This window comes from Meles meles, chromosome 1 (genome assembly GCF_922984935.1).
Source record: "Meles meles chromosome 1, mMelMel3.1 paternal haplotype, whole genome shotgun sequence".
Classification (NCBI taxonomy): domain Eukaryota; kingdom Metazoa; phylum Chordata; class Mammalia; order Carnivora; family Mustelidae; genus Meles; species Meles meles.
Window position 1 is genome coordinate 170,773,584 of NC_060066.1, and position 26,521 is coordinate 170,800,104.

A 26,521-nucleotide genomic window follows, 5' to 3' on the forward strand; every position below is an offset into this window, starting at 1 on the left:
CAGCCAGTTACTGCGCTAATTGTATTCCTACATAACAGCCTTCTTGCTGCTTCCTCTCAGCAGCCTACACTGGCCTATTTTTCGAGGACAAAACTGAGGTTCAGAGTGAGGAAGGAATTTATCCAAGGAAGGGCCAGTGATGAAGTAGCAGTTTGAATTGATTCTGCGTCAGACGTCCCTCTTTCCATTCCCCTACCTTGCCCAGCCTAAAAACATCAAACTTCTCACCTAGAAACTTCTGTTATTTTCAAATGCAAGCAAATTGGTTTTCTTAACATTTGATTGAAGTTGGGAAGCACAGGAGTTCAGAGTCAGATTCCTGAGCCACAGCAGCCCCCTGGTCATCCTCAATTAGCCTGGGCACCTTAGCACTTGGACCTTCCAAGGGATGTTTGCTTTTCTCCTGCCACTTGAATGAATAAAGCACTAACAGATTCTTTTTACCTCCAGTCCCCATCCTCATTTTCCCCTTGCATAGTCAGAAAGACCATTTCAAACTAAATGTCCACGGAGGATGAATGGATTAAGAAAATGTGATAGAGGGGCACCTGTGTGGCTCAGTCTGTGAAGCGTCTGCCTTCAGCTCAGGTCCTGATCTCAGGGTCCTGGGACTGAGTCCTGCATCAGGCTCCCTGCTCAGTGGGGAGCCTGCTTCTCCCTCTGTCTCTGCCCTTTCCCCCATGCCTCCAGCTCTTGCGTTCTCTCTCTCTCCCTCTCAGCTCTCTCTCTCAAATAAATAAATAAAATATTTTTTTTAAATATGGTAGATCCACACAATAGAATATTATTCAGCCTTTAAAGGGAATTCCTGTAAAGCCTTCCATATGTGACAGCTTGGCTGAACCTTGAGGACGTTACATCTAAGTCAAAGAAGCCAATTGCAAAGGACAAATACCACATGATACCACTTATCAGAGGCCTGTAAGATAGCCGAACACAGAGGCAGAGGGTCGAATAGTGGTTGCAAGGGCCTGGGGGGAGGGGAACTTAGGGTGCTGCTTTTCACCAAAAGTTTAATTCTGTGAAATGATGAGGTCTAGAGACATGCATTATACCTGTAGTTAATGGTACCATATTGTACTCTCTAGAATTTGTTAAGATGGTAGATCTTATGTTAAATGTTCTTGCCACAGTGAAAAGAGGTGGCGGGTGGGGGGGAGCGGGCATATAGAGGTGGTTCCGTGGACCAACTTAATGTTTAGGAAGCCAGTTGTAAATATTTCACTGTCCACGGATTTTCAGATGTATGGCCCTTGAAGATGTTAACTTTCATTATAGGGTCTAAGTATTTCCCTCCCCCTCTAACTTTCTGGACAACCTCTGGACCCTCCTGAAGTGGCAGCTGGGGAAAGGAGGACCACCACCTGCTAGAATGAGGCCCAACTTTGAGTAACTACAGGCAGCTTTTCAGTCATTACAGAGACGTGTCCTCCAAGCAGCACTGATTCCTCTGCGAGACTGAGACATTGGGTCCAGGAAGACCATTCAGCCCAGGATCTCAGTGGGCCTGGAAAATTCAGGCCTTAAACAGGACTCCATTCTGTTGTAATGATGATGAGGCCTCCTAGACTTCCTTTGAAACATGAATCTTAATTTCCTTTAAAAAGCCCCACAAATATCTAGCACAGGCTTAGCTCAGCCATGAAAAAAAATCTTTTACACCAGAAGAAGGTGGCTGTTTTTGCAAACTGAGTTTGTTTCTGTGGTACTGTCTAGATAGTGCAAAGAATTCTGAGAATTCTCCCATAGAAACTTTTCGATCAATACCAAAGTAGGATATTCTTTAAAAGAACAGGAAGAGACTGTATAAGGAAACAAAATGTCCCCTATTCAGAAAATTCTCAGTCGATTGGAATTTGTTTTTTTGTTTTTTTTTTTTTAATATATATTCCTTAGAGCTGAACTATCAAAGTTAGCCACTAGCTACATGTTGGCTATTTAAATTAAATTAATTAAAGCTAAATAATTTTTTAAAAGATTTTATTTATTTATTTGACAGACAAAGATCACAAGTAGGCAGAGAGAGGGGGAAGCAGGCTCCCTGCCGAGCAGAGAGCCCAATGCGGGACTCCACCCCAGGACCCTGAGATCATGACCTGAGCTGAAGGCAGAGGCTTAACCACTGAGCCACCCAGGCGCCCCCTAAATAATTTTTTTTAAGATTTTATTTATTTTAGGGCAAGGGAGAGTGAGTGCCATCAGGGAGAGGGTCAGAGAGGAAGAGGGAGAGAATATCTGAAGCAGACTCTGCACTGAGTGCAGAGCCTGACATGGGACTTGATCCCACAACTGTGGGACCATGACCTGAGCCGAAACTATGAATCAGATGCTTAACCAGCTGAGCCACCCAGGCACCCCAAAACTAAATAAACTTAGAGCTCAGTTCATCAGTCACCCCAGCCATATTTGAAGCGCTCCATAGCCACATGGAACCACACAGGCTACCATATTGGATATTACAGACATAGAACTTCCCATCGCACCGAAAGTTCTACGGGACAGTGGTGCTCCTGGGAGAAATAATTTATTACATTTTCCGGTCCCCATCTCAGCTCCACCACCGTCCCCACTTTGTTCTTCGTTCGCCAGAGTTTTTCCTGTCTCTCTCTGCCAGAAGGTAGGAAAGCAGCTGTTTACTCTTGGCTAACGGTGATAGAAAGCTCAACTCCTGGATACCACAGAGGGAATTAGTCTTCATTAGCATGTGTCTTCCGTGTTAGATCACTCACCAGGGAAAGGTACGCACATTCGAACGCCTGGAATCACGAGGTGCCTTAATCGGACCCACTTTGGTGTAGTTACAAATCACTTAATCCATTTCTCCTGAGCTTTCTAAGTGGATAATGGAGTTCATTCTTCTGCAGTATTGGCCTGACTTCTGAGTTGTGGTCTAGATGCCCTGCACCCTCCCTGCCCCGCTCCTGTTCCACTCCCAAACTGGAATGATTGTATATTCTGGCTCTGCTCTGAGCTTCGGAAGAGTGAGGTCCTTGTGTTACTCATCTTTGTGGTTCCCGCGCCTCGCCAGAGTTTAGCATGTGAAAAGCACTTAGTGAATGTTTGTGGAAGAAATTAATTAATCCATTACATGACCAATCAAGATGTCTTCAGTTTTCCCAGTAGAACTTTCACTAATTATTCCTACAGTGCGTTCATTCCCCAGCACAGTGATTTTGAAGTTTGGCTGCACACTGGAATCACCTGGGGATCTCTTAGAACCTACCGATGCCTGGCCCCCTCCCCAAACCCAGACTGCCCAAATCTCTGAGAGTGGGGCTTAGGCATCATTTTGGCAAAGGCTCCCGCCCAAGCGTTACACTGTGCAGCCCGGGGTGAGACCACCACGGGATTCTGATCTGGCAGCCATGATACATTTTCATCCTCTGACGGGTTCACCCACCACCTACTTCGTCCACTGTCACGTTCGCCGTAAGATGAACAGGAGTCTGGCGGTGCCTGGGTGGCTCAGTGGGTTAAAGCCTCTGCCTTCGGCTCAGGTCATGATCCCAGGGTCCTGGGATCGAGCCCCGCATCGAGCCCCACATTGGGCTCTCTGCTCAGCAGGGAGCCTGCTTCCCTTCCTCTCTCTCTGGCTTCCTCTCTGCCTACCTGTGATCTCTGTCTGTCAAATAAATAAATAAAATCTTAAAAAAAAAAAAGATGAACAGGAGTCTGGCCTTAGTAGTTAGTTTGTTCAATTATGGGACTAGTCTCCCCCACTGCTCCAAACAGAGACTCTGGGAAGATGGACTCCCTGCGAAAGCTTCCTTTCAATGTCTTCATGAGCATTCAGTCTAGAACTGTCTTGAAACGACACAAGAGAATCTCTTCTGTTAAGCCCTCGAGGAAATGTACCTGATGAGTCAATTTGAGGTCATACTGAGTCTTGAGAAGCAGAATCCAAACGTGCATGCATCCCATCAGAATACGTGTGAGAAACATATCTATAAGGGGAAAAAGAAGACTTGAAAATGAATGAACAAAAACTCTCAGTAGTAATTGTGGGTAAAGCAAGCTGGGGATTGATGGGGGGTTGGGCAGGGCGCGGTGGCGGCTAGGGAATAGTTTCCAGGTCCTGACCATGAGACTCAACAGGGAGGAAGTGCCCTGATGGCAGGGTCTCCCCAACTGGCTAGATCAAATGCACGGGGTGTCCCTGAAGCTTGCTCCCGACAGGAGGATGGGGGCCCAAAGAATGACTGAGCCACAATTAAAAGAAGAAGGTCACCACCAGCACCGGGAAAAAGAGGTGTGGGCTGGAGGGTGATTGGGCAAGACTGTGGCCAGGAGGGAGACGTGAGGAATAAGACAGGATCAAGGATGGGCTGAGGGGTTCAGGGCTAAAGGCCAGGAAGTACAGAGTAACCTTTTACATGGGGTCTGGTCTATCCTCTCAAGCAGGGGTAGTTTCTAAAGAGGGGCCTCCCAGAAGATTGTTTTTTTCTTTCTCTTGCTTTTTCCAAATACCATCTAATAGTAATTTTCTAATATTAAAAAATGTGTGCCTCTGCATTCCAAAAGTGTACCAAATGAGACAGGATGAGAAGATACTGGGAACCTCTGCTCTTTATTGAGCACCTACTATGTGCCAGGCACCAAACAAGACCTCACACACACATAGCTCAGTTAATCCTCTCAATAAACCTGAGTCAGCGTTTGCTTTATCACCTGCACTTTAAAGGTGAGGAAACAGGCTGACTAGCCTGTTGTCCAGGATCCCTCAGACCGTATGTGGCACAGTCGGGGTTCGGTCCCCATCTATGTGACTCCAGAGAGGTGCCTTTGTTCACACACCCAGACCACACTTCGTCTGAGTAGATGGAAATGGCCTCCTCCCACCGCAACTCCGCTCCTCACCAAAGGCCACCCCCTCTGTCACCAGGGAAGTGACAGACTCACACCAACGCTGGTTATCCTCACACATTTTCATTATGTGGTGGGGGTTTTATGAGACTCTACCACAGGCTGTTTTTCAAATTTATTTAATTCATCCATCATGCTCTGAAGCCATTTGCTTTTTTATATTGGACAGATGTAATGAGATTTTGGACACTAAAAAATGTTTTTATTAAAAGTTATGACCCAGAGCTAGTTGGTAGGGGCTGTGCCATAAATCCCCAGAAGTGTGGGAATTTATAAAGGATAGTAGCGACATAACCTTAACCTTTCAGGCCACACTATAGATTACAGGATCACTTAGGCTAATATGGCCTCTCCCGCTGTCCCCACCACAGGCCAAATAGAATCATCATAATATAATAATTCGTGTGGTTAGCTGATGTGGTTACTCTACCTCTCCTCTGTGCCACGGTTGACTCCCGGTGAGCAGGACCTGGTGGAAGCAGGCAGTTGAGAACAGACTTGGTTGGGGGGGCCCGAAGGCCTTGCTGTGGTGGGCATGGGCACGTTGGTTCTGCTGCTCTGCTCTGCAGCTCTGTGACTAGGGCTGACTGTCCTCACACAGTCACCTTTCCTCCAGGGGGGGCGGAAGTGACGACAGGGGAGGTTTCTCCTGTCCTTCATCGCCAACAGGAAGCTCTCCTCAAAAGCAGGGAATGATTGCCACCATTCTTGTTCACACGTAGTAATTCCATTTTAATGTCAATATCGTCAGGTTCATATTAATGTTGTGCTGCTTGGAAATCATCCAGAAAATAATCAGCTGGGGCATGTTGACCAAAACATGATGACTAAAGACATATAGAATAGGTATTATGTGCATTATTGATAATATATATTATCAGTGTGACTTTGGTAGTTAACATTTGTTAAGCAGGGTGTCAGACGGTGAGCACGATACAACAGAAGACTGAAAGGGAATCACAGAGAAGTTTCTTACACATCCTAGAGGAGTACAGAGCACACCTCAAGAGGTCACCTGGGAAAGTCAGGGCACCTGGGGAAAGTGCAAGTGGAGAAAGTATGGCAGGACCTGAGGCATGTGCCTTTATTAGGGCCCACAAGTGAAGTGCCTCAGGGTCCCCATACTAAGGCCAGATTGGTCAAATCACATCAAAAAGAGCAGGGTTTGGGGAAGCTCCACAGGGGTCTTACCTAAGGGGCACATAGGGGAAGCAGGGGGAGACTGCTAATCACAAGGTCTTTGGGGAAGTCATATTGGGTGTTTGTAATTACTTGTGACTCTGCAGGTGGTTTATCTGGGACCTACTCGTGGGCAGGGCTGGTGTCCTTTCAGGGCCCCTGAAGTTAGCCCAGACACATCAATGGATGCCAATCCAGCAATACAGAGTTGTTTAGCGAAACCCTCAACAATTGCGAACAATAAAATATAAAACTACAAAATTAGATTCGGTCAACTGCCAGCTACTTTTAAAATATGCATATAGGGGTACCTGGGTGGCTCAGTGGGTTAAAGCCTCTGCCTTCAGCTCAGGTCATGATCTCGGGGTCCTGGGATCGAGACTGGCATTGGGCTCTCTGCTCATCGGGGAACCTGCTTCCTCCTCTCTCTCTCTGCCTGCCTCTCTGCCTACTTGTGATCGCTGTCTGTCAAATAAATAAATAAAATCTTTAAAAAAAAACATATGTGTGTATATATATATATATATATATATTTGACAGAGGCACAGCAAGAGAGGGAACACAAGCAGGAGGAGTGGGAGAGGGAGAAGCAGTTTCCCGCTGAGCAGGGAGCCCATGCGGGGCTAAATCTCAGGACCCGGGGATCATGACCTGAGCCGAAGGCAGCCATTTAATGAGTGAGCCCCCCAGGCAACCCTCGTTCATATATTTTTGAGCACTGCTAGGTGCCAGATCCTCTGAGAGTGGCCAGGATTTGGGAACAAATACAGCATAGTCCTGCTTCCAGAAGCACAATGTAACCGGCACAGGTGATGTGCTATTACTCTGATGGTTTCCGGCTCAGAGGATCAAAGGGAACTTCATGGAAGAGGTGGCTGTCCCCCCGGGTTTGAGAGATTTGGTGCTTCACGCTTGCAGGGATGAGAAGAGCGTTTCCAGCGGAGGGGACAGCATGCATAAGTGCCCTCACAAAGCAGCTGTCCACAGACTGCTCCAAAGAGTTAAGAGTTTGGCCAAAACACATGATACTGTTTTTTTCCTTTTAAAACAAAAATCTTGAATGTCAATAAACACCATGCTCTTATCTGTTGCCACCATCAAGGCGGACCGGTAGTGTCTGGAATTGCGGGAAGATAGACTTGAAACCTACAAACTTACCACTATGGATTTCCTCCGATCAGGCCTGTGTTTTATCATCTTCTGCTGGGAACATGTGGGCCACAGCTCCTGCCCAGGGAGACCGTGGGAGTGGAAAGCATAGAACCCATCATCATTAAACCCATAAATCCATGCCATTTTTGTGTCAACTCTTCATCCTCATTCATCATCCCTTACACTTTCAGAATGGTCACCCGTTTGAGGATTTTGAAGAACGGTTTGCCGCCGCCACCCCGGTAAGAATGAGAGGGCCCTGGCTGGTTAACTGTTCCTGGTCATTATCCCATTGTTCATTTCACGCTCATGAGTCATGCCTTGTGGTTACAGAACAGAAACCTGCCGATGGACTTTGATGAGATTTTGGAGGCAACAAAGGTAAGGCCTCCAGGCTCTTGGTGAATGAGGGTCGCTGTGGTCATTCTCATGCATTCCATGTTCTCCGCATCCAGCTTGCACAAATGGCAGGTGCCAGCTGTGCTCTTATGGGCGTCTAGTCTAAGGTTCATGGGCGGATTATTGGCGAGCCCCGTGATGAGGTCAGAGAGGATGTGTGTGTGACTACATGTATGTTTGTGTGTGTTGAGCTTGTATATTGGAGAGGAACTGACCTCATGACACTCGACAAATATTTTTTCAAGCTCCCAACATGTCCCAGGCATTCTGATAGCTGCTAGACATTTGGTAGAGCAGGAGGACACAGGCACTGTCCTCAAGGGCTTACAGTGTCCCCGTGCACCAGTGCACGGCATTGGAAAGATGAGGTAAGTTAGTCTACCGTAGTGTAATATGATAGTACCCCAGGGGATTCAGGTGCATAAAGCAGAATGTGCTAAGTGCTCATAAGTGAAGAAAAACCAAGCAAGGTGGCCATGCGGTTGGTATACCCCAGACCAGATGTACTGGTTTGCAGCCAGTGTTTATTCAGATTGGTCAATACACAGGCCAGTGAACATTATAACCTCTGATGGGAGGGTGTTGGGTCTAGGACGGGGTCCTCGACCTTGGCTGCAAATTAGCATCACCAGGAGAGCTTTTAAAGTCGCAGGTACTAGGCTATACTTTCAAACCAACTCATTCAGAGTCTCTAGGAGTGGAAAGCAGACATCAGTCTTTCCCTGCAGGTACATCTCAGGTCGAGAATTGCTGATCCGAGTATCATATAAGCCGTTCTGGACAGTGCAATGGAGTGCAAACTGAGTTGGGAAACACTTAGAGAAAGAGAGAAAAAAAAAAAGTCCTCTAGTTTCTGTCCTGAAGGATGGGTGGGAAAGGCAATTGGGGAAGGAAAAAATGTTCTCGGTAAGAGGAGGAACGTGTGCAAAGGCCCTGAGATGGTCCCTCCTGTTGTAACCTTGTGTCTGTCTTCTCCATTACGCTGCCTTGATCCTGTCGACAAGTCTGACTTTCCATCAAGCAGCCAGCCCATGAGAGCAGGAACAGGAACAGGCTCTAGTCCCCTGTTCTTGGTACAACAGTTGATGCACGCTAGGGTTCCCATACTTTTCCTACACGAAGGAGCTCCTGATGCCAAAACATAAGGACGGGGCCTGTGACAGTGTGTTTTGGGGGTCAGCCAAGAACATCTCTGTCTTCATCTGTGGCACTTTCAGGATTTCTCTGCAGGAGGGGGCCTCAGAGTCTGCCTGCAGCCATCTAGTGGAAAGAAGGACCAGGGTACTAATCTCCAAACAGCAGTGGCACAGTACTCTAAATATTATTCGAAAACCATCACTTGTTCATGTGTCAAAAAATGGCTGTGAAGGGGCTGGTCTGAGGGAGAGATCAAGGACTTTCTTCCTCAACAGCCAAGCTATCCTTCTCCCCTTCACTGGACGGGGCAGCCTCCAGTATCCCTCTGCTTACCCTGGGAGATGCCCAGGGATTAAAGCAGGCAGAATCTGCCATCAGCAGCCTCATCGCTACCTGCAGATGTCTGGAGAGCTGGTAATGGACAGGCCAGTAGGCACCTTGAACAGACCTTCCAGTTGAGTTCTTCAGATGGATGTCCATCATGGCAGACCCTTTAGGAACCCTAGCTTCTGGTTAGAGAATATGGTGGCTACACACCCACCATCTAGGAAGGCTAACTAGGGCTTGTGAAGGGATAGGTACACGAGGTGTTGTTTGGCCTTTGGGTCAAGCCCAGCTTCTTCTGGCCCACCAGCCATCGGTCAGTCGCATCATCTCTTAGTCTCCGCTCACTGTGCAAAGGAAATCTTGAGAGACAGCTATGCCACCAGTGAGCTCAGTGAGCACCAGACATGATGATAATGTATGACAAAATGTATTACAAACTATAAAATGTTTTACAAATGTGAATGGTTACTTTTAATTCTCTTGAGGCCATTAAAGTGATTAATTACTACAGTATTATCAGATGGAACATAGTTTGCTGGGTTACAAATGAAAGCACGAGGGCTAACATGGTGGGGGGAGGGGTGTGAAAATAGATATTATTCCAGATTCTCAAACATATATGAGTATTAGAATTATTTTTAATTTTATGGCCTAAGAATCCCTCTTTTCTATAAAATTTAATTAACTCTAGTTTCTATTTAAACAGCAAATCCAATGGAATGAAATAACAATCTATGTTTTCTGCCTCTGCATGTTTTTCTCGTTTAATCCTTGACTGAAAATCATCCGGCAAGAGGAAAGTCTATATCTCAAGAATGAAGGTTATTTTAAAAGTTGTGCTTAAGGAGAAAATTAGCCAATAAATTATATTTATGATGTTAGTAAAAGTGTGACACAAGTTCAACACATTTGAAATGTAAATTGTGTGACTTAATTATTAACTTCATTTTATTATTTTCCTGCCACTGAAAATAGTTGTAGACCATTTTAAAAGCATGGAATCCCGGGGCACCTGGGTGGCTCAGTGGGTTAAAGCCTCTGCTTTCCGCTCAGGTCATGATCTCAGGGTCCTGGGATCGAGCCCCACATCGGGCTCTCTGCTCAGCCGGGAGCCTGCTTCCTCCTCTCTCTCTCTCTGCCTGCCTCTCTGCCTAAGAAAAAAAAAAAAAAAAAAAAAGCATTGAGTCCCAATTGCAAGGAAGTCTAGAAGCTTCATGTTAATTGATTAAATAGAAGTATTCCTTAATAGTAATCAGGAAGAGAGAGCATAAGGATTGCCATAGTTTCACCAAATAGCATAAAATGTTGTAAACATGGTCAAGACTCTCCCTAAGACAAGAGAGTATCTAGAGTCTAGCCAGGTCTGGTCCCACTGGGACCTCACTAACCCCGTCCACTTTGCTGGCCTCCTTCCTGTTCCCCACCACCTTCATACTCGTTACAAACTGCTTTTCTGCGCACCTGCTCAACTCTTCCAGGCCTCTCTCCTTTCTGCTCTGTCCTGGTTTGCACCAGGCTGGATTGTCCTTCCTCTTGTTTGCCTGGCTAACTCCTCTTTATCTGCAGAATTCATATCAGGTCTGTTCTCCTTTAGCAAACCCTCCTTAAGGGGTGCCTGGGTGGCTTAGTCGGTTAAGCATCTGCCTTTGGCTTGGGTCATGATCCCAGGGTCCTGGAATCGAGCCCCACATCGGGCTCTCTGCTCCGCGGGGAGCCTGCTTCTCCCTCTCGCTCTGCCCCTGCTCTCTCTCTCGTACTCTCTCTTTTTCTAATAAATGAGTAAAACTTTAAAAAACAAATAAAACCCTCTTTAAGTTTCTTTGCCAAAAGCTGGCGGACTCTCTCTCTCCTCCCACAGAGACCTCTGTCTCCATCCCTGCCACATTGCTTTGAAATTGCCAACTTCTGTGGATCCTGGCAGGCTGGGGCTTGGCGTGTCTCAGTATTCTGTTCACCCAGAACACCTCCCAGGTGTTCTGTGTGTATGGAAAAAGCATTGTGTAGTTGGGAAGGAAATTAATATGTGTGTAGGCCCCTCCTGTGTGCCCAGCACCGTCACTCAGGCTGAAAGCTGAAGGGGAAGAATTTAAAGTTCATTAACCAAGCTAAACTTCTTTCATCAAAAAGAGCCGTTTGTGCCCTTTTTAACCAGGCTTAGACAGATTTCAAAGGAAGGGCTGTTATGAATATTGTCAATAAATCTGAAGGAGGTAGTATCATCTTTACTGTCCAGGTGAGTGAACTGTAGCTCCAAGGAGTTGCAGAGGTTGGGGTGAATCTATCAACAGGTGTGGGACCTTCTCCAGCGCCCGTAGCTCGCTCACTCATCAGAAGGAGAGCATAATCCTTTCTTGGCACTAAGTGTAGCAATCTAGCCATGCCTGGTTACTGTAGAATTCAGGGGCAGGGGTCCCTGGAGGGCAGGCAGGCAAACTTTTCCAGCCCTTTCTATTGATTCTATTGATATTTTTAGGGTCCCCCAATCACAAGCCATCACTTAAAATCCAGAGGTGAAATGGAAGAGTTTTCTCCCAGTGGGCGAATTTCCTACAAAGCATATGATCGTATATTTAAGGCAGGCCATTTGGTTCCTAGCCATAGACTCCTTGAGGTCTCTGAAGCTCAAAGTGTATGCAGATTAATTTCTAAGTATATCTTAAAGGCTTTCTTCTGCTGCTCTGGCTGGCCTTCCTCAGACAGTCCTGTATGATGGATGGGGATAGAGAGGATACAGTGTCTGCAGTTGTGAAGTTTCTAGCAGTGATTAATAGTGTATATACTGGGCTGTTTGTGATGCCCTTCCTGGTATTAAATGATATGTTTTCTTTTCCTCCAATGACATTTTTTATCCTGAAGACTGACTTTTTCAGAGACTGTCATTTGACTACATGCTCCATAGGCAGAACATTCCAGTCCTGGCCTGGGTGACTTTGAGGTCACTTCTGTGAGACTCAGTTGGTTCATCTGTAAAAATGGGATGATGATCCTTTCCTCTCAGGTTCACGGTCTTGGGAGCATTTGCTGTGAGAAGTGGCTATAAAGTGTCACGTCTCACTGTATCTGGCACGTGGAAGGCACTTTGTACGTGTGTGTGCACAGAGAGGAGTAAAGCAGTGAGGGAATTGCCCTCTTGCCTTTATCTCCTGGAGAAGAGAGAGAACACTGCCCTTGATGGCGAGTCAGCGCGAAGCAGGGTGATGGGTTATGGGAGGTGGATAAGCTCGAATTTCCTTAACTAAGCCCAGATATGCTGCCAGACACACCAAAGCGAGAATTGATTCTGGCTGCCTCCCAGGTGTTGTCTTTAGCATCAGGAGGTAATGGCAATGACCAGCTGGGCTTACTGTGTATAGAGTCATGATGACAAAGAAACAAGGGTCCTCATGTTGTACCGTTTTAAAGCAGTGCCCGGCAGCACTGACTTCCCTTGTGGTGACATCACTCTCTTTTTGTCTTTTCAGGCTGTGACCCAATTAGAACTTTTTGGGGACATGTCCACCCCTCCTGATATAACCTCTCCCCCCGTAAGTATGCACTGCAGCTCAGCCCTCCATCCCACCCCTTTCCTTCTCCAGCAGCATGGTGGCAAGAATGTGGGCTTTGGGCCAAAGAGGGCTGCTTGTGGGTTTCACCTCGGCCTCTTGCAAGCTGTGTGATTTGGGCAAATTAACCCGTTATTCTAAACCTCGGTTTCCTCTGCTGCTTTTTAAGGGAATTATGATACCTGCATCTGTTTCAAGAAGTAAGTGAAACCATGCATCAGCAGTTAGAGGACCCCCCTGGATACTTGCTCTTCTGCTGGGCAGTGCAGAAAGACCTAAACGGGATGAGGTCCTTGCTTGCGAGGACCACGTGGTCTAGTTGGGAATATGGGCAAGAAATTCAACAAGACCACAGGCATGATGGGCCATTTGTCGGCACCCACCCAGAGCCCACCCAGCCAGGTGTTCATCCCAGGAAAGGAAGCACCTTCTCCCCCAGTATCTTCTGCCTTGTCCCGCCTCCTGCCTTCTTTCCATCCTCTCTCCCTCTTCGTTTTATCTCCTCCTCCCTCCCCAGCTCCCCCGCCACCCAGCTGAGCTGAGCTTCTCATGAAGCTTTGGATTCCCAGGTAGAGTTGCAGCCAGGGTATCTCTCCCACTGCTTGTCATTGTAAGTCACTGCTTGCAGAGGGACAGAGAGTGTAGGGAACCCTACTTGAAAAATGAAAAGAAGAGAAAAGAATGAAACCCAAAGCAAAATTGAATCCCAGTGCTTTAAGAACTGGTTGCATTCAAAGGCCACAGAAAAGAACAGAACGGAGATGGTCCCTCCAGGTCCTCCCCTGCCCACTCCCCAGAGGTGGGGGACGCATAGAGAGCAGGGAGCTGCACCTGTACCTGCAGAAGGTGCTGGGAGGGGGGCAGCTCCTCTGGGCTTTGCACGGTCCTGCAGACCTAGGGATGGTGTTCAGGTTCATTGGCGAGATGCGCCTCCCAGAGGAAAGGCTGTAACCTCACCCCTGGGAACAGATGGCACGAGACTCTACTGCCCACAGCTGCCACCAAGGGCTCTAGACACAGCTGCCCTGCTCCCGACACCGATGTCCTGAGTAAACCTGACTGTGCAGAAAGCAGCTCCTGTCTCCAGGGAAGCTGGGGCGGCTCTAACCAGTCTCCTTCTCTCCTCTGTCCCGGGGGTGACAGCTGCATCTTGGGCACTGAGAAACTCCAGCTGTGGAGCTAGAAAGGCCTGAAGAGACCTTCTGACCCATCCCCTTCATTTTACAGATGAGCAAACTGAGGCCCAGGGAGGGCATGGGGTTCCCCCAGGGTCACATGGGGAAAACAGAACAGTGTCGATTGTGTTTAAAAGTGCTTAATGCAGCAGCGCATGGCTGTGTTTCTGGCCCTGAACCCAAGTGCAGTCCAAATGGGTATTTAATAAACCCCAGAACAATGCCATTCCTCCTGCAGGCTGCTGGTCTAAAAATGGCCTTGTCTAATTGCCATGGTTTCGGATTAATTGCTTGCCCCAGTCTATTCCAAGGGGAAAAGAAAAACAAGGATATTATGGCATCAAAGAGACAAACTTTGTAGGCAGAAGGCTGCTATAATGGGTGTGGGCCTTTACAAACCCGAGTACTGATGCTCAGGGTTGAGCATCAGGGATACCCCTTGGTATCCCCCCCATCTGTCTGATTTATTTCGGTACCCCTCACCTGACCCACCAGTTCCTGCAACAGACCTCTCTCGGGTCCCAGCGTGGGCTGGGCATGTCGCATTCCCTGATCCTCAGGCTTCGGGTTTTTTTTATCATCTACTTGAAAGTATTCTTTTTTCTTTGCACATAAAGATTCAGGCAGAATTCTGGGAGGCACCAGGAGACGAGGGTCTCTGCTCTAGTCGCTAAGCTTTGTTGGTGCGCTTAGTCAGGCTCTTTATTTACCATGTCTTACGTGAGAAGCCCTGAGCTAGGCGCACAGTAGGTCCCGCGTGGGTGCGTGTCAATTTCAGCTGACCACCTCTGAAGGCTGAAAACCCCATATCGTGGCATAATTTGATGGCCGGAATAACACCCCCAAGGGGCAGGGGCTCAAACCAAAGAGTCATGATACTGGTCCCTGTTTGCTGAGCACCTGCTAATGTACCTCAGCCCAGTACTAAGTGATGAAAATGCATGATCTCCCTTCATGATCACAGCTGCTCTAAAGGTAGGTATCATGTCTCCTGTTCTACGGTCAGTGTCTACAGCCAGCTCCTGGGCTGCCCACCACATCTGTGGCTGGCTTCGGCAACACCCCTCCTTTACTTCCTGCACCTGCTGCCTCCCATCCTGGGTGAGTGCTGAGCCAGGTCTCCCAGCAGCCTCACATGCCCTCTGCCTCTCTCTCTGTCTGACAGACTCCTGCAACTCCAGGTGATGCCTTTATCCCGTCTTCATCCCAGACACTCCCGGCGAGTGCAGACATGTTTAGTTCTGTACCTTTCAGCACTGCTGCTGTACCCTCAGGTAAGCTGTCCTCCAGCTGCTTCCCTTCCTTCGACCTCCGCCCGCCAGGGGAGAGAAAGGGTTGACTTGAACCAGCTGTCCAGTTACGCCAGACACCTGTGGAGCCACCGGCCTCTCCTCGCGACTCTTCAGATGATGTGGAGAGGCCGCCACTGGGAGGTGGGGGAGTGTTTACAAATCTGTGGGACGCTGGAGGCTGGGATTCGGGCATGTCTTTCACCTGGAAAGGTCAAGATTCTAGGGCACTCAGTACACAGCTTCAGGGAGCCCAGGGCACACCTGACCATGCCACGTTCAGCGCAAGTTCATTTCCTCCTGTCCATCTCAGCCAGAGGGAGGGAGGATGGCAACTGGGGGACAGGGGCCCTCCACAGACCTCTGGAGATCTGATTGATAGGACGTGTCTGCCTCCTTTGGTACAGACTCAAGAATGGGGAAGTTCTCGGTGCAAAGTGGGATGCTAAGGGGAGAGAGCAGATTGCTAACAGTGAATTGGGAAGGTGATGGGGCTCTTAGTGATTCTGAAGGATTTTGTTCTGTGTTCCAAGCATCTGTTAAAATATATATACTACTTTTACAGCAGGGTAAATACATATATATTTACTCTATTTTTATATATATATTTTTTCTATGTTTACATGCATATTATTTATATATATATTTACACACACACACACACATACACACACACAGTGACAGTATTGCAGGTGAGATATGAATTGGTGGGATCTGAGATATCTTAACTTGTTTCCATGGCATCAGGCACTCCACATAGCCAGGCCACTCTGCTTGGGATGTGGTCACAGGTGGTATTCTGCTCTTTACATACATGAGAGCCTTAAAGACTGTTCTCTTTCTTTAGCTACATATTTGAAAATCTGTGGCTTCATCTTTCTATCTTATTCTTATATACAGCCAGGGGAGCCTGAATATTTTCTTTTTTCAATTTTATGTATGTATTTATTTGAGGGAGAGAGAGTTACACATGCAAGGGGGGGGCAGAGGGAGAGGGAGAGAATCATCAAGCAGACTGTCTGCCTGCTGAGTGTGGTGTCCGACGACGTGGGGCTCAGTCTCACAACACCCAAGACCCAGGACCTGAGCTGAAATCAGGAGGCCCCAACGCTTAACCGATTGAGTCACCCAGGTGCCCCGAGCCTGAATATTTTCAATTACACATCTTCTGGCATTTTTTCTATAAATAATTAATTTTCATTACATAGTATTAGAAGCAAGTTCTTGCCACCAAATATGAACCTTGCTGTTATTTGAAGTGAAGTAAAAATTCATACTCTGTTCTGAAGTAGTTAAAATTATTCCCCATGAGCCCAGAGATCATTAAGAATTTTCAGAAGCAACAGAGATTGGTAGCCATTGGCTCTAACACTTTAGAATCTGCAAGAAACCCAGACTTTTCATTGCTAAGCTGGGATTCCCAGTCAGATCTGTTTTACCCATCCCTAAAATGGGACAGTGGTGATGATTAGTCTTCCTTACCTAAAATGGATATTAAAATTTCCTTGAGATAGTGTGATAGAATACAGTCTTTTAAAGAAAAATATCAGGGGGTCCTGGATGGCTCGGTCATTAAGCATCTGCCTTCGGCTCAGGTCATGATCCTAGGGTCCTGGGATCGAGCCCTTGTCAGGCTCCCTGCTCGGTGGGGAGCCTTCTTCTCACTTTCCCCCTCTCCCCCTGCTTGTGTTCCCTCTCTTGCTGTATCTCTCTCTGCCAAATAAATAAAATCTTAGAAAAAAAATACAGAAGAATAACAGTTTTCTTTCAGAAATGTATCACCTTCCTGCGTTGAGACTACCCATGCTTTGCCCTCATTATTTGACTCGTGAAGATGTCCTGGGACAGGTCATGGGAACTTGAGACCCCCAATTTAGCGACTTGCCGACGTGTTCCTTCCATACGTATTCACTGAGTGCCCACACGAGTCAGGCCCTGTTCTAGGTACCTGAGATGTGTCCATGAATACAACAGAAATGGGTCCTGCCCTCAGAGAGCTTCCCTTCTACTCGGGAGACAAACAACAGCGTAAAAATAACTAATTTCTGTAATATGTCCGCAAACGGTAAGTAATATGACCAGAAGAAAATGCAGAGTGGAGTGCGGGGGCCTCAGCGCAGGTGGAGGACAAGTGTAGATGGAGATTGTGGTCAGGACGGACTCGTGCCAAGTTGAGGTATGAGCAGACAAGAAGGGGTGAGGCAGGAAGCCAGGAAGGTATCTAGATGAAGCGTACTCTAGGCAAGGAGTCTCCATCTCCTTCTCTCTAAATGCGGGTGACAGAGTCACATGGCTCCTGGCCCTAACGTGAGTAAAAGCGCCCAAGGACCTGCCCATGCCACTCACACCAGCGCTCTGGGCCTTCTCCTGAGCCTGGGTCACATCAGGACTTTGAAGTCCTGGATTTCAGTCTTGCTGCTTGACCAGCTGTGTTGCAAACTACGGACAAAAGCCACTTCATGTCCAGATTCAGTTTCTTCAGCTGCTAAAGAAAAAAATCGGTAGATTACCAGTAGATTACCTCCACAACCTCTGTGTTTAGAATGGAAGTGTAAAACTAATTTCAGTGAGCACATCTTTGCTTCGCCAAGTGCCTGCTTTTGCATCAGTTAGGCTGAGGAACAAAAGTAGACTTCAAGGGGTGGTCAGCTAGCAGCCTTTTCCTCCTTGAACAGGCCCTAAAAATCTCTGCAGACACTAAGGCGCCATCTACCTGTTCCCAGTTGTCCAGCCAGGGGTGGAGATCCAGGGACACAAACAGCGGTACTGATGGACCCCTGGGGGATTTTGCATCCAGTGTGCTGGGTTTGAATCTGGGCTTGTCTATGGACATTTTAAACTCCTGAGCAAATTACTTAACCTGCCAGAGTCAGAGTTTCTCAATCTTTTTTTTTTTAAGATTTTATTTATTTACGTGACAGAGAGAGATCACAAGCAGGCAGAGAGGCAGGCGGGCGGTGGGGAGCAGGCTCCCTGCTGAGCAGAGAGCCCGATGTGGGACTCGATCCCAGGACCCTGAGATCATGACCTGAGCCGAAGGCAGAGTCTTAACCCACTGAGCCACCCAGGTGCCCCCAGAGTTTCTGAGTCTTCATAAACGAATTGAAAATAATACTTCCCTTGCAACAATATTGTGAGAATTGAATGAGAAAACAAAGTGAAGCATCTTGAAATTTGCTGGCACCTGTAGAGGCTTCCGTCAGCAAAGGCAGCTCTTGTTACTACTGTTATTATTACCATGACTCATTTTTAAAGTAGAAGAAAATGTCTTGTCTGACCTATATATATATTTTTTCCTTTAACCTTTCTGGAATATTTCGAAAAACACCTGTATAATGAAGTTTAGATCTTTGGTCTCTTAACTGCGCATGGCAGAGCTGGCCTGGGGGCTTAGAGAATGTACTGTGATTGAATATGGACGCTGCCACTAGCCAACTGTGTCATGCTCCACCGAATCTCTTCTGAGCCTCAGGGAGCTTATCTGTAAAATGGGGATGGTCATTCCACCGCATAGAGCTGGTCTGACAACTGCATGAGTTAATACACATAGTGGAACATTTAAAATAGTGCCTGGCGGGGTTTCTGTAAGTAAGCAGTCAACAGATATTTGCTAGCTTGTCCATGAGGAGCGCTGGCTCTCCCCACTCCCCCCACTGTGCCCTGTGGTTGCTGCCTCAAGCCGTCCTCTCTGCCCGCTGCAGTATCTCAGACACAAAGTAAAGAAATACGGATACCAACTACACAGAGGCTCGTTGTGAGGATCAGTGTCAAAAATGTAAGCTCCACGAGGGCAAGGAATTTTTTTTTTAAGATTATTTATTTATTTAACAGAGAGAGAGAGATCACAAGTAGGCAGAGAGGCAGGCAGAGAGGGTGGGGGGAAGCAGGCTCCCCGCTGAGCGAGAGCCTGATGTGGGGCTCGATCCCAGGACCCTGAGGTCATGAACTGAACTGAAGGCAGAGGTTCAACCAACTGAGCCACACAGGGGCCCCAGGAATTTTTTTTTTTTTTTAATGTTTTGTTCTTCACTGCATCTCCAGAGACTGAATCAGTCCTTCACACCCAGTAGGGCTTTTTTTGAATGAATGGATGAATGGATGGATGGGATCATGTAAATAAGCATTACCATACAAATTCTGCATATGTGTTGGGGGAGTCCCTTAAATGTCAGTGTTTTTCTCACATTTTAGTCTACTTTTTAAATTCAGATAATAAGGTATCCCCAGGTGCAAGCATCTGGTGAAAAACTGCAATTTCCAAGCCTCCTTCAAGATCTAACTGCGAGGCAGTAATGCAGGTGTTCCTTTCACTTCACAGCGAGGAGGTTTATGATTGATCTGATCTCCGTGGCATAAACAGATGCTCCGTGGCACCTCCTCCCTCCACTGTCGAACGTTAATGAGTCAGTGTTACCAAGCTGCTAAGTGGCTTCTGTGGCAGCCACCAAGTGACTTGTCTTGTCCAGTGCCGCCACAGGCGGCTACCAAGGGGTCCCATCGGGCATGTCCAATGCCCATGGCCGGAGAACCTGAGCTCACAGGTCTGGGGAGAGCCCAGGCTGCAGAAACCCCACCACCACCACCAGGAAAAAGCGAGTGAGACCTGCAAGGTCCCAAACATGATACCCAATTATCCTGTGCTGCTTTTTTTTTTTTTCTTTTGGATATTGTACTTGGGTCTGAAGCAGATGGCATGAAGCCAGGGAGACATGTTAATAGCTCTCTCCAGAAAAGTGTGCACAGCCCATCTGTTGGTTCCTTGTTGGGGGGGGGGGGGGGGAGACAGTGGGAACAAAAAACCTGCCACCAACAGTAGAATCATCAGAGATCACAGCACTTAGCGATCTTGGAGTTTAATTGTTCACTTGGCCAAGTGCAGTGAAGGCATTGATTCTGATATGATTCATTCACCTTTACAGAGAGACTTCCTCCAGGCACAGGCATTTATGGAGCAGCTGAGGAGCGCCCCAGACAGCGCTAGACACAGAGGACAGGAAAAGAGAAAATAAAGCATTTCTACTAGCAGGTGGTTGCTTGTCTAATAGGGAAGACAGAATAACGGGACAGTTACAACTCAGTGTGACACGTGCCATCAGAGAGATGAACCCTGGGGTCTGCAGAAGCCCAGAGAAGGAGAACCAATGGAGTCCAGAGGGCAGGGAAGGCGCCCGGCAGAGGTGACGCTGAGCTGATTCTCAGGGAGTCCATAAGGCATAGCCACGTGAAGTAGGGGTGGCTTTCCAGGCAGAAGCACGAGCAGAGATGGAGAGAGTGGGGGCCGGTGTGAGGGGTGTTTGTGTGTGTATCTGCTGCCCTAGGGAAAGGTGCCAGTGAAAATGGCATGGAGAGCTGGGAAGGAGCCTGATCCCTGAAGTCTCTGAAGCCACGCTTGGGCATCTAAACGTTATACTCTGGGCAGTGAAGCACTCTATTTGCATTTTGGAGCAGTCCTGGGATGGCATCGAGGGGGGCGGAGTGGAAGCAGAGTGAAAGACAGCCTGGCTGGAGGCTGAGACCTTCCATCCCGTCACCAAAATAGTTGCATAGATTGAGGTCATTGAAAGATCCGTGTCCACCCCGTCAGACCCAGTGCCCCCTTTTAGGACAGATATTTGTAGTTTCCTTTGAATTCTTGAAATGAAATTCATAGATAATATAACTTAACCCAGTCGATACGATGCCATCATTATGCTTCAAGGAGGAAATTTATAAAAGCTCATTTATAATAAAAAGACATCGATTTCAATGAGGAAAATACTCAGGTGCCCCCGCACTAGAGGTCCTCCGAAGTGATCAGGTGTGTAGACCTGTCTTTAGAGTCACCGCAGGTGCAGACGGACCCAGGAACGCTGTGTCCGCTCGAACACCATGGGAACTATTTCTGTCGGGAACCACAACATTCCCAAATGGTGAACAACTCTTGGCCGTGTTCCAAACAAAAATAAAATACAGTCTGCCCTCAGGGCACACAGTTGTTACAGTCCTGAAAAACTAAGTGCACTCAAACTGTGCAAAGAAACTTTGAATTTCTAGGTAATTCAACGTCCTGCCCATACTCAAATAATCGTAGACAGAACATGGGGGGATTCTTTGTTGTGCATGTTGGTCTCAAGCATTTTAAGATACCAGGTAGCCAAGCTCTCTGCCTCTTAAGTGCGGGTAGTGTCTCCTTCTAGCAAGTTATCCTGACAGCCAAAATACACCCCACTAATGCCCTCATCACCGCCCCCCCTCCATTGAGAACCACTGGGCCCCATCAAAGCGAATCAGAAAATGAGAAAAGCAGTTACAGAGTGCTGAGTCTGTTGGTGGGCTCAAGTCACTGCCTTATTATGTGGCGTGTGAGGTGAGAGGCAATGCACGCCCCTCTCCCGTCTGAAATGCCAGCACCAAAGCCTCTTCACCCCTTAGTCCCGTGCACTAGGGCTGCGTGGTCGCGGAAGGATATGGGCTGTTTGGCTTGGCTGGCATACTGCTGACTTCTTCCGCAGGAAGCCCTGGTGCCCTGTCTCTGCTTCTCTGGAACCTGCTGTCACCTCGCCAGGAAGTGGTGGGATGTGGGATGCTGTCCCCACTCCTTAGCCATCATTCAAGGGCCAGGGGATCAGAGGCTGGAGCCTGAGTGAGGTTTCTCTGGGCTCTCCAGAGTCCCTGACCTCACCCACGACACGATCAGCGCCACAGTGCCTGCCTGCCTTCCCCCTGGAAGTTGCTAGGATACTCTGCACCCACTTTCCTTCCCTGGCCTCACTGCCATACACCTGCAAACTCCTTCTGACAGCCATGAAAAGGCTGGTTTTGGGAAGTCAGGTCAAGCCAGCTTCTCCCTGCTCTTCTCGGCCTGGCCTGGGCATCTGTGTCCTGGGCTCAACTGCACAGGCGTGTGGCTGCAGCACCCTCTGAGAAGGGCAGGGCTCACTGGAAGCACCTAGAAGTTTCTCTGGGCCCGCCCACAGTTAGCTGCAACCTGAGGTGGGCGACCAGACCAGATGTACTTATGGTGCAAAGTAGGCCATCGGGGTGGGGCAGTGTCATGCGAAGGGAAGAATGCTAGCTCTGGGGACAGGTGACCTCAGCTCAGGTCCTGATCCCCCTTCATGCTGGCTGCATGACCCCAAGCACAGACTGTCCCTCTCTGGGCACCAGTTTCCTTATCTCTGGAGTGGGGATGGTAATACCTACCCTGCAGGGATTTTGTGAAGATGTGAAACACCTAATACTGAACCTAGAAATTAGAGGCATGTAGCAAGTGGGAAAAATCATGTTACTGTTGCTACTGTGAAAAGCATTACTTGTGCTCTTTTAAAAAATGATTTTATTCTCACCTGAAAGGAATTAGTTCCGCCAACAATTAACATGGTAAGGGGTGTGAGTAGACCCCCTGGAGTTGCACAGTACCCAACCTAGGCCACTGTATGAGGGGCTCCTGCATAAGTGGACAGTCACCTAAAATTGGCATAGTAACAATACAGAAATAACATATGATAATACCTGGAGCTAGCATTTATTGCTTGGCTGCTATGTACCAAGCAAGGTATTAAGTACCTTCTGGGCTCTCTCTGATTCAAATCACACTAACTGCTAACACTTACTGAATGCTCATTCTGTGTCAGGTGCAAAACTCCACATCAAATATGTTATCTCCGTTTACCTTTAAACCAAGCCCCTGAGGTAGACGGTATTTTGTGCCCATTTTATAGATAAGGAGGCAGAGCTTGGGAGAGCTTGTGGAGCTCTCCCTAAATTCCAGAGATATGAATCATCAGTCTGAGTGTTAACCTAGGCCTCAGCAAAAACCCCAGCACTCCTAATTCTTCTTTCTTTGGCACACAGCTTCAGTGTTTAAAATGACGATCTTACAACCTGGCTTTCTAGCAAAGAGCCTGACTTTTAGAAGAGCTTACGCTATCAGACTGGCAAGAAGGGGAGGCAGGATTCAAACCCATGTGTGCCCGATTCCTAGTCCTCTGCCTTTCCACTGAGACACACCAGCTCCTGACTCTGTGTAGGGTCAGAAACCTTTAATGATTGTAGCAATATCATCATTATCTCTCAGATACATGTCTGGCTTGCTCACTCACCACATTCCAGTTTCCGTCTACAAATCAACTCCTTCGAAAGGTTTCCCCTGACCATTGCTCTAGAAGGAATGCTCCATGAGAGCAGGGACTTTGGTCTTATTCATCCTTGTCCACGGTCTGTAGCACAGAGCCTGACACGTAATTGTGGCTCAGTATCTTTCTGCCTATCCCTTGAATCCATGAATTCTTCTTTTCCAGGTGCCTGACTCTCGTTTTTCACCCTTCCAGGTTATGTTGCAATGGGCGCCGTCCTCCCATCCTTCTGGGGCCAGCAGCCCCTCGTCCAACAGCAGATCGCCATGGGTGCTCAGCCACCAGTCGCTCAGGTGATGCCGGGGGCTCAGCCCATCGCATGGGGCCAGCCGGGTCTCTTCCCTGCCACTCAGCAGCCCTGGCCAACTGTGGCCGGGCAGTTTCCGCCAGCCGCCTTCATGCCCACACAAACTGTTATGCCTTTGCCAGCCGCCATGTTCCAAGGTCCCCTCACCCCCCTTGCAACCGTCCCAACCACGGGTGACTCCACCAGGTCAAGTCCACAGACCGAGAAGCCCAGACAGAAAATGGGGAAGGAAATGTTTAAGGATTTCCAGATGGCCCAGCCTCCACCCGTGCCCTCCCGCAAACCCGACCAACCCTCCCTCACCTGTACCTCAGAGGCCTTCTCCAGTTACTTCAACAAAGTCGGGGTGGCACAGGATACAGATGACTGTGATGACTTTGACATCTCCCAGTTGAATTTGACCCCTGTGACTTCTACCACGCCATCAACCAATTCACGTGAGTGCCCTTCTTTGGAGACATAAATCCCCTGAGAGTGATGCCTTGTTTCTGGAGTCAGAGAACTCATCTCAGTTCACATTCAACAGGCCTCTTTGTTTATATTACGAATAATAGTAATAGCTACAAAGTATATATATCTTCTTCATATACATTGTTTTTATTACTTTTATACTCGTAACAATGCTTATTACAGGTTTTGTTAGACCTGTTTGGCCAATAATGAAAGTGAGGTTCAAGGATGAGGAGAGCAGTAGATTCAAATACCAACCTATTATTTTTCTACCAGTCACTCTGCTGCTTGTGTTTTTGTTAATTTGTTCATCCGTCTACCCATCCTTTCATTACCCCTTCTTTATGACACACAGATTTTGGTATGGGTTATTGAAATGGAAATGAATGGTGAAAATGAATTTCAAAAGTCGGGGGAACAAGGAAAAAGATTAGAGTAGAAAACGTAGGGGAGAGACAGAGCAGCCCTAAGATCTCTCCCAACTCATAGAGCTGAAGCCAGATTTTGGCTCAAGGCTTTGGGTAGTCAAAGAGGAAAAATGGCAGTGAAACAGAAAGCTCTAGACCACGAACCCTGAGAACAGATCTATCACTTCCTTGTCTTGTGCCTGTGGGCAAGTCATTTCTGTGAGCCTCAATTTCCTCATCTATGTTAGGCTAAGGGATAGTAAAAGGATTCAGTGGTACATGAAACACTGTGTACCTCACTGACTTTAAAACATTGTTGTCACCATTATAATTGCATATTGAATGATGCTGTGCAGAATTCCTGGACCAGGATTCCAGCCTTGGCTCTTTTACTATAAGCAGTGTCTTTGGGCAAATGAGTGACTTTTCTTAACCTCAGCTGTGTCATGGGTAAAAGGCCTGCTTTGGCTTGGACGGGCAGTGTGCCTCCTTCTAATTCAGGCATTCAGTGATTCTGTCCTAGCTCGCTTTTCCATTGCAAGCATCCAGAAACCGTAACCACACAGCCAATCAGAACCCAGATACACTTGAGCACACATATGCTTGGAAAGATGTCCAGTAATTCAGCTCAGGCCTTGACGCTTGATAGGAAAGAGAAAAGTCTCATGGAACAATGAGTTTGGCATTTTCATTACTGTCACAGATGATAGGGTTCACTGCTTGGCCAATAGCAAGAATCGTCAAAAAATCTAATGTTAACACAATTAGGTAGTGTCATTTCAGCCAGGTTCGGAAGGCAGTTCGGAAAAGGAATGCCTTCTACGTGTATAAACGAGCTACTCCCACTCAGGCCATGTGATCTCCACAGTGGGGGCATCTCTATTAGCTCTGAGTCACAGGGTTTCAGTGAAGAGTAATGAATAAAAAATGAAATGCTGGGAGAATGAGAGCCACACATAAATAAGCAAGCATCTTTTGAAAACAAGTGTCTCTCTTGCAATGGGTTTGCATGCCAGCTACAAATAAAGGGGAAGTTTCAGTTCCTTGAGGATAGGATATGGGTCCAAACCATTCACACACTTCTCATGATACTAGCGTAGCATCTAGTACATGGAGACATTTGGGAGAAGTCACAGAGATAGAAATGAACAGGAAAAGACCCCTCAGCCACTGTCGTGACTCAGAGCATGGTTTCGCAACCTGCGCTTTATTGATATTTGGGGCCAGATCATTCTTTGTTGTGGGGTGTGCACTGTACTTGTAGAACGTTGACCAAACTACCTGCCTCCTGCCCATGAGATGCCGGAAGCACGCATCCTCTCTCCCTTGTCCTGAGAGTCAAAAATGACCCCAGATTTTGCCAGATGCCCCCTAGGATTTCAGCTGTCCCAAATTTAGAACCAGTCTTTTAGGTTTTACAGATATCTTAGAAAAAACTTCTAAAGGCTAAAACACTTGCATAAATGAACCCCTAATTATAGTTCTGATTGATTTCATCTGATAGATAGGACCAGTACAACCTCTCTCAGATTGGCAGCTCAGCCCGGGTTCTCAGCCTTCAGGAAGCAATAAGCCACTTCAAACCCAATTTGAAATCCGGTTACGTTAACACTTATTCAACAGCTGTCAAGCCCTGAGGTGTTCTCATACTGCTTATCTCACTTAAACCCCACTAGTATGAGTCTGTTCCATAATCATCTCACAAAACAAAACAGACTTCCTTTTATCCATGAGCGTCACCTTCAGAATGTTTCGAGTGGAGCAAAGGCCAATGTCAAGTAGAAATAGAGCTCACAGCTGGCTGGACAGTGTAGACGGAGCTCTGTTAAATCTCAGCACACCTGTTCCATGGCTCTGTTGGCCCTGAAAAAGCCCCTTCACCTCTCAGAGATGCAGTTTCTTCATCAGGAAAGAATAGGTCCAACACCATTTTGCCATATTTGCATTAGAGAATGCAGGGAATACAAAATGCCAAGCAAATAGCATCGTTCTTCTAAATATAGATCCATCAAGGCAAAAGGTACTCACCAAGTTTGATGATCACTTGCTGTCTGATAAGCAGCCAGATTTTGGAAATTCTGGGCAATGATGGCGGGGGAGGGGGCCTCATCAGTGCCATTCGAAATTTAGCTACTAAATCAAGCCTCACCACCTCCTCACTTGGGGCTGAGCCAGTGACT

General features: G+C 47.4%; 1 protein-coding gene across 6 annotated transcripts in view; it reads left to right on the forward strand.

Moving 5' to 3' along the window:
* Nucleotides 1-26,521, forward strand: part of DAB1 (DAB adaptor protein 1) — a 1,148,653-nt gene that overhangs the window by 1,105,824 nt on the left and 16,308 nt on the right. For 5 of the 6 annotated variants that reach the window (XM_046006943.1, XM_046006941.1, XM_046006945.1 and 2 more), the window contains 5 exons: nt 7,386-7,436; nt 7,528-7,575; nt 12,519-12,581; nt 14,940-15,048; nt 23,373-23,921. In XM_046006943.1, coding sequence (XP_045862899.1) covers nt 7,386-7,436; nt 7,528-7,575; nt 12,519-12,581; nt 14,940-15,048; nt 23,373-23,921 — 820 coding nt within the window. The remainder of the gene's footprint in view (nt 1-7,385; nt 7,437-7,527; nt 7,576-12,518; nt 12,582-14,939; nt 15,049-23,372; nt 23,922-26,521) is intronic. The other variant, XM_046006944.1, reaches the window with a different exon arrangement.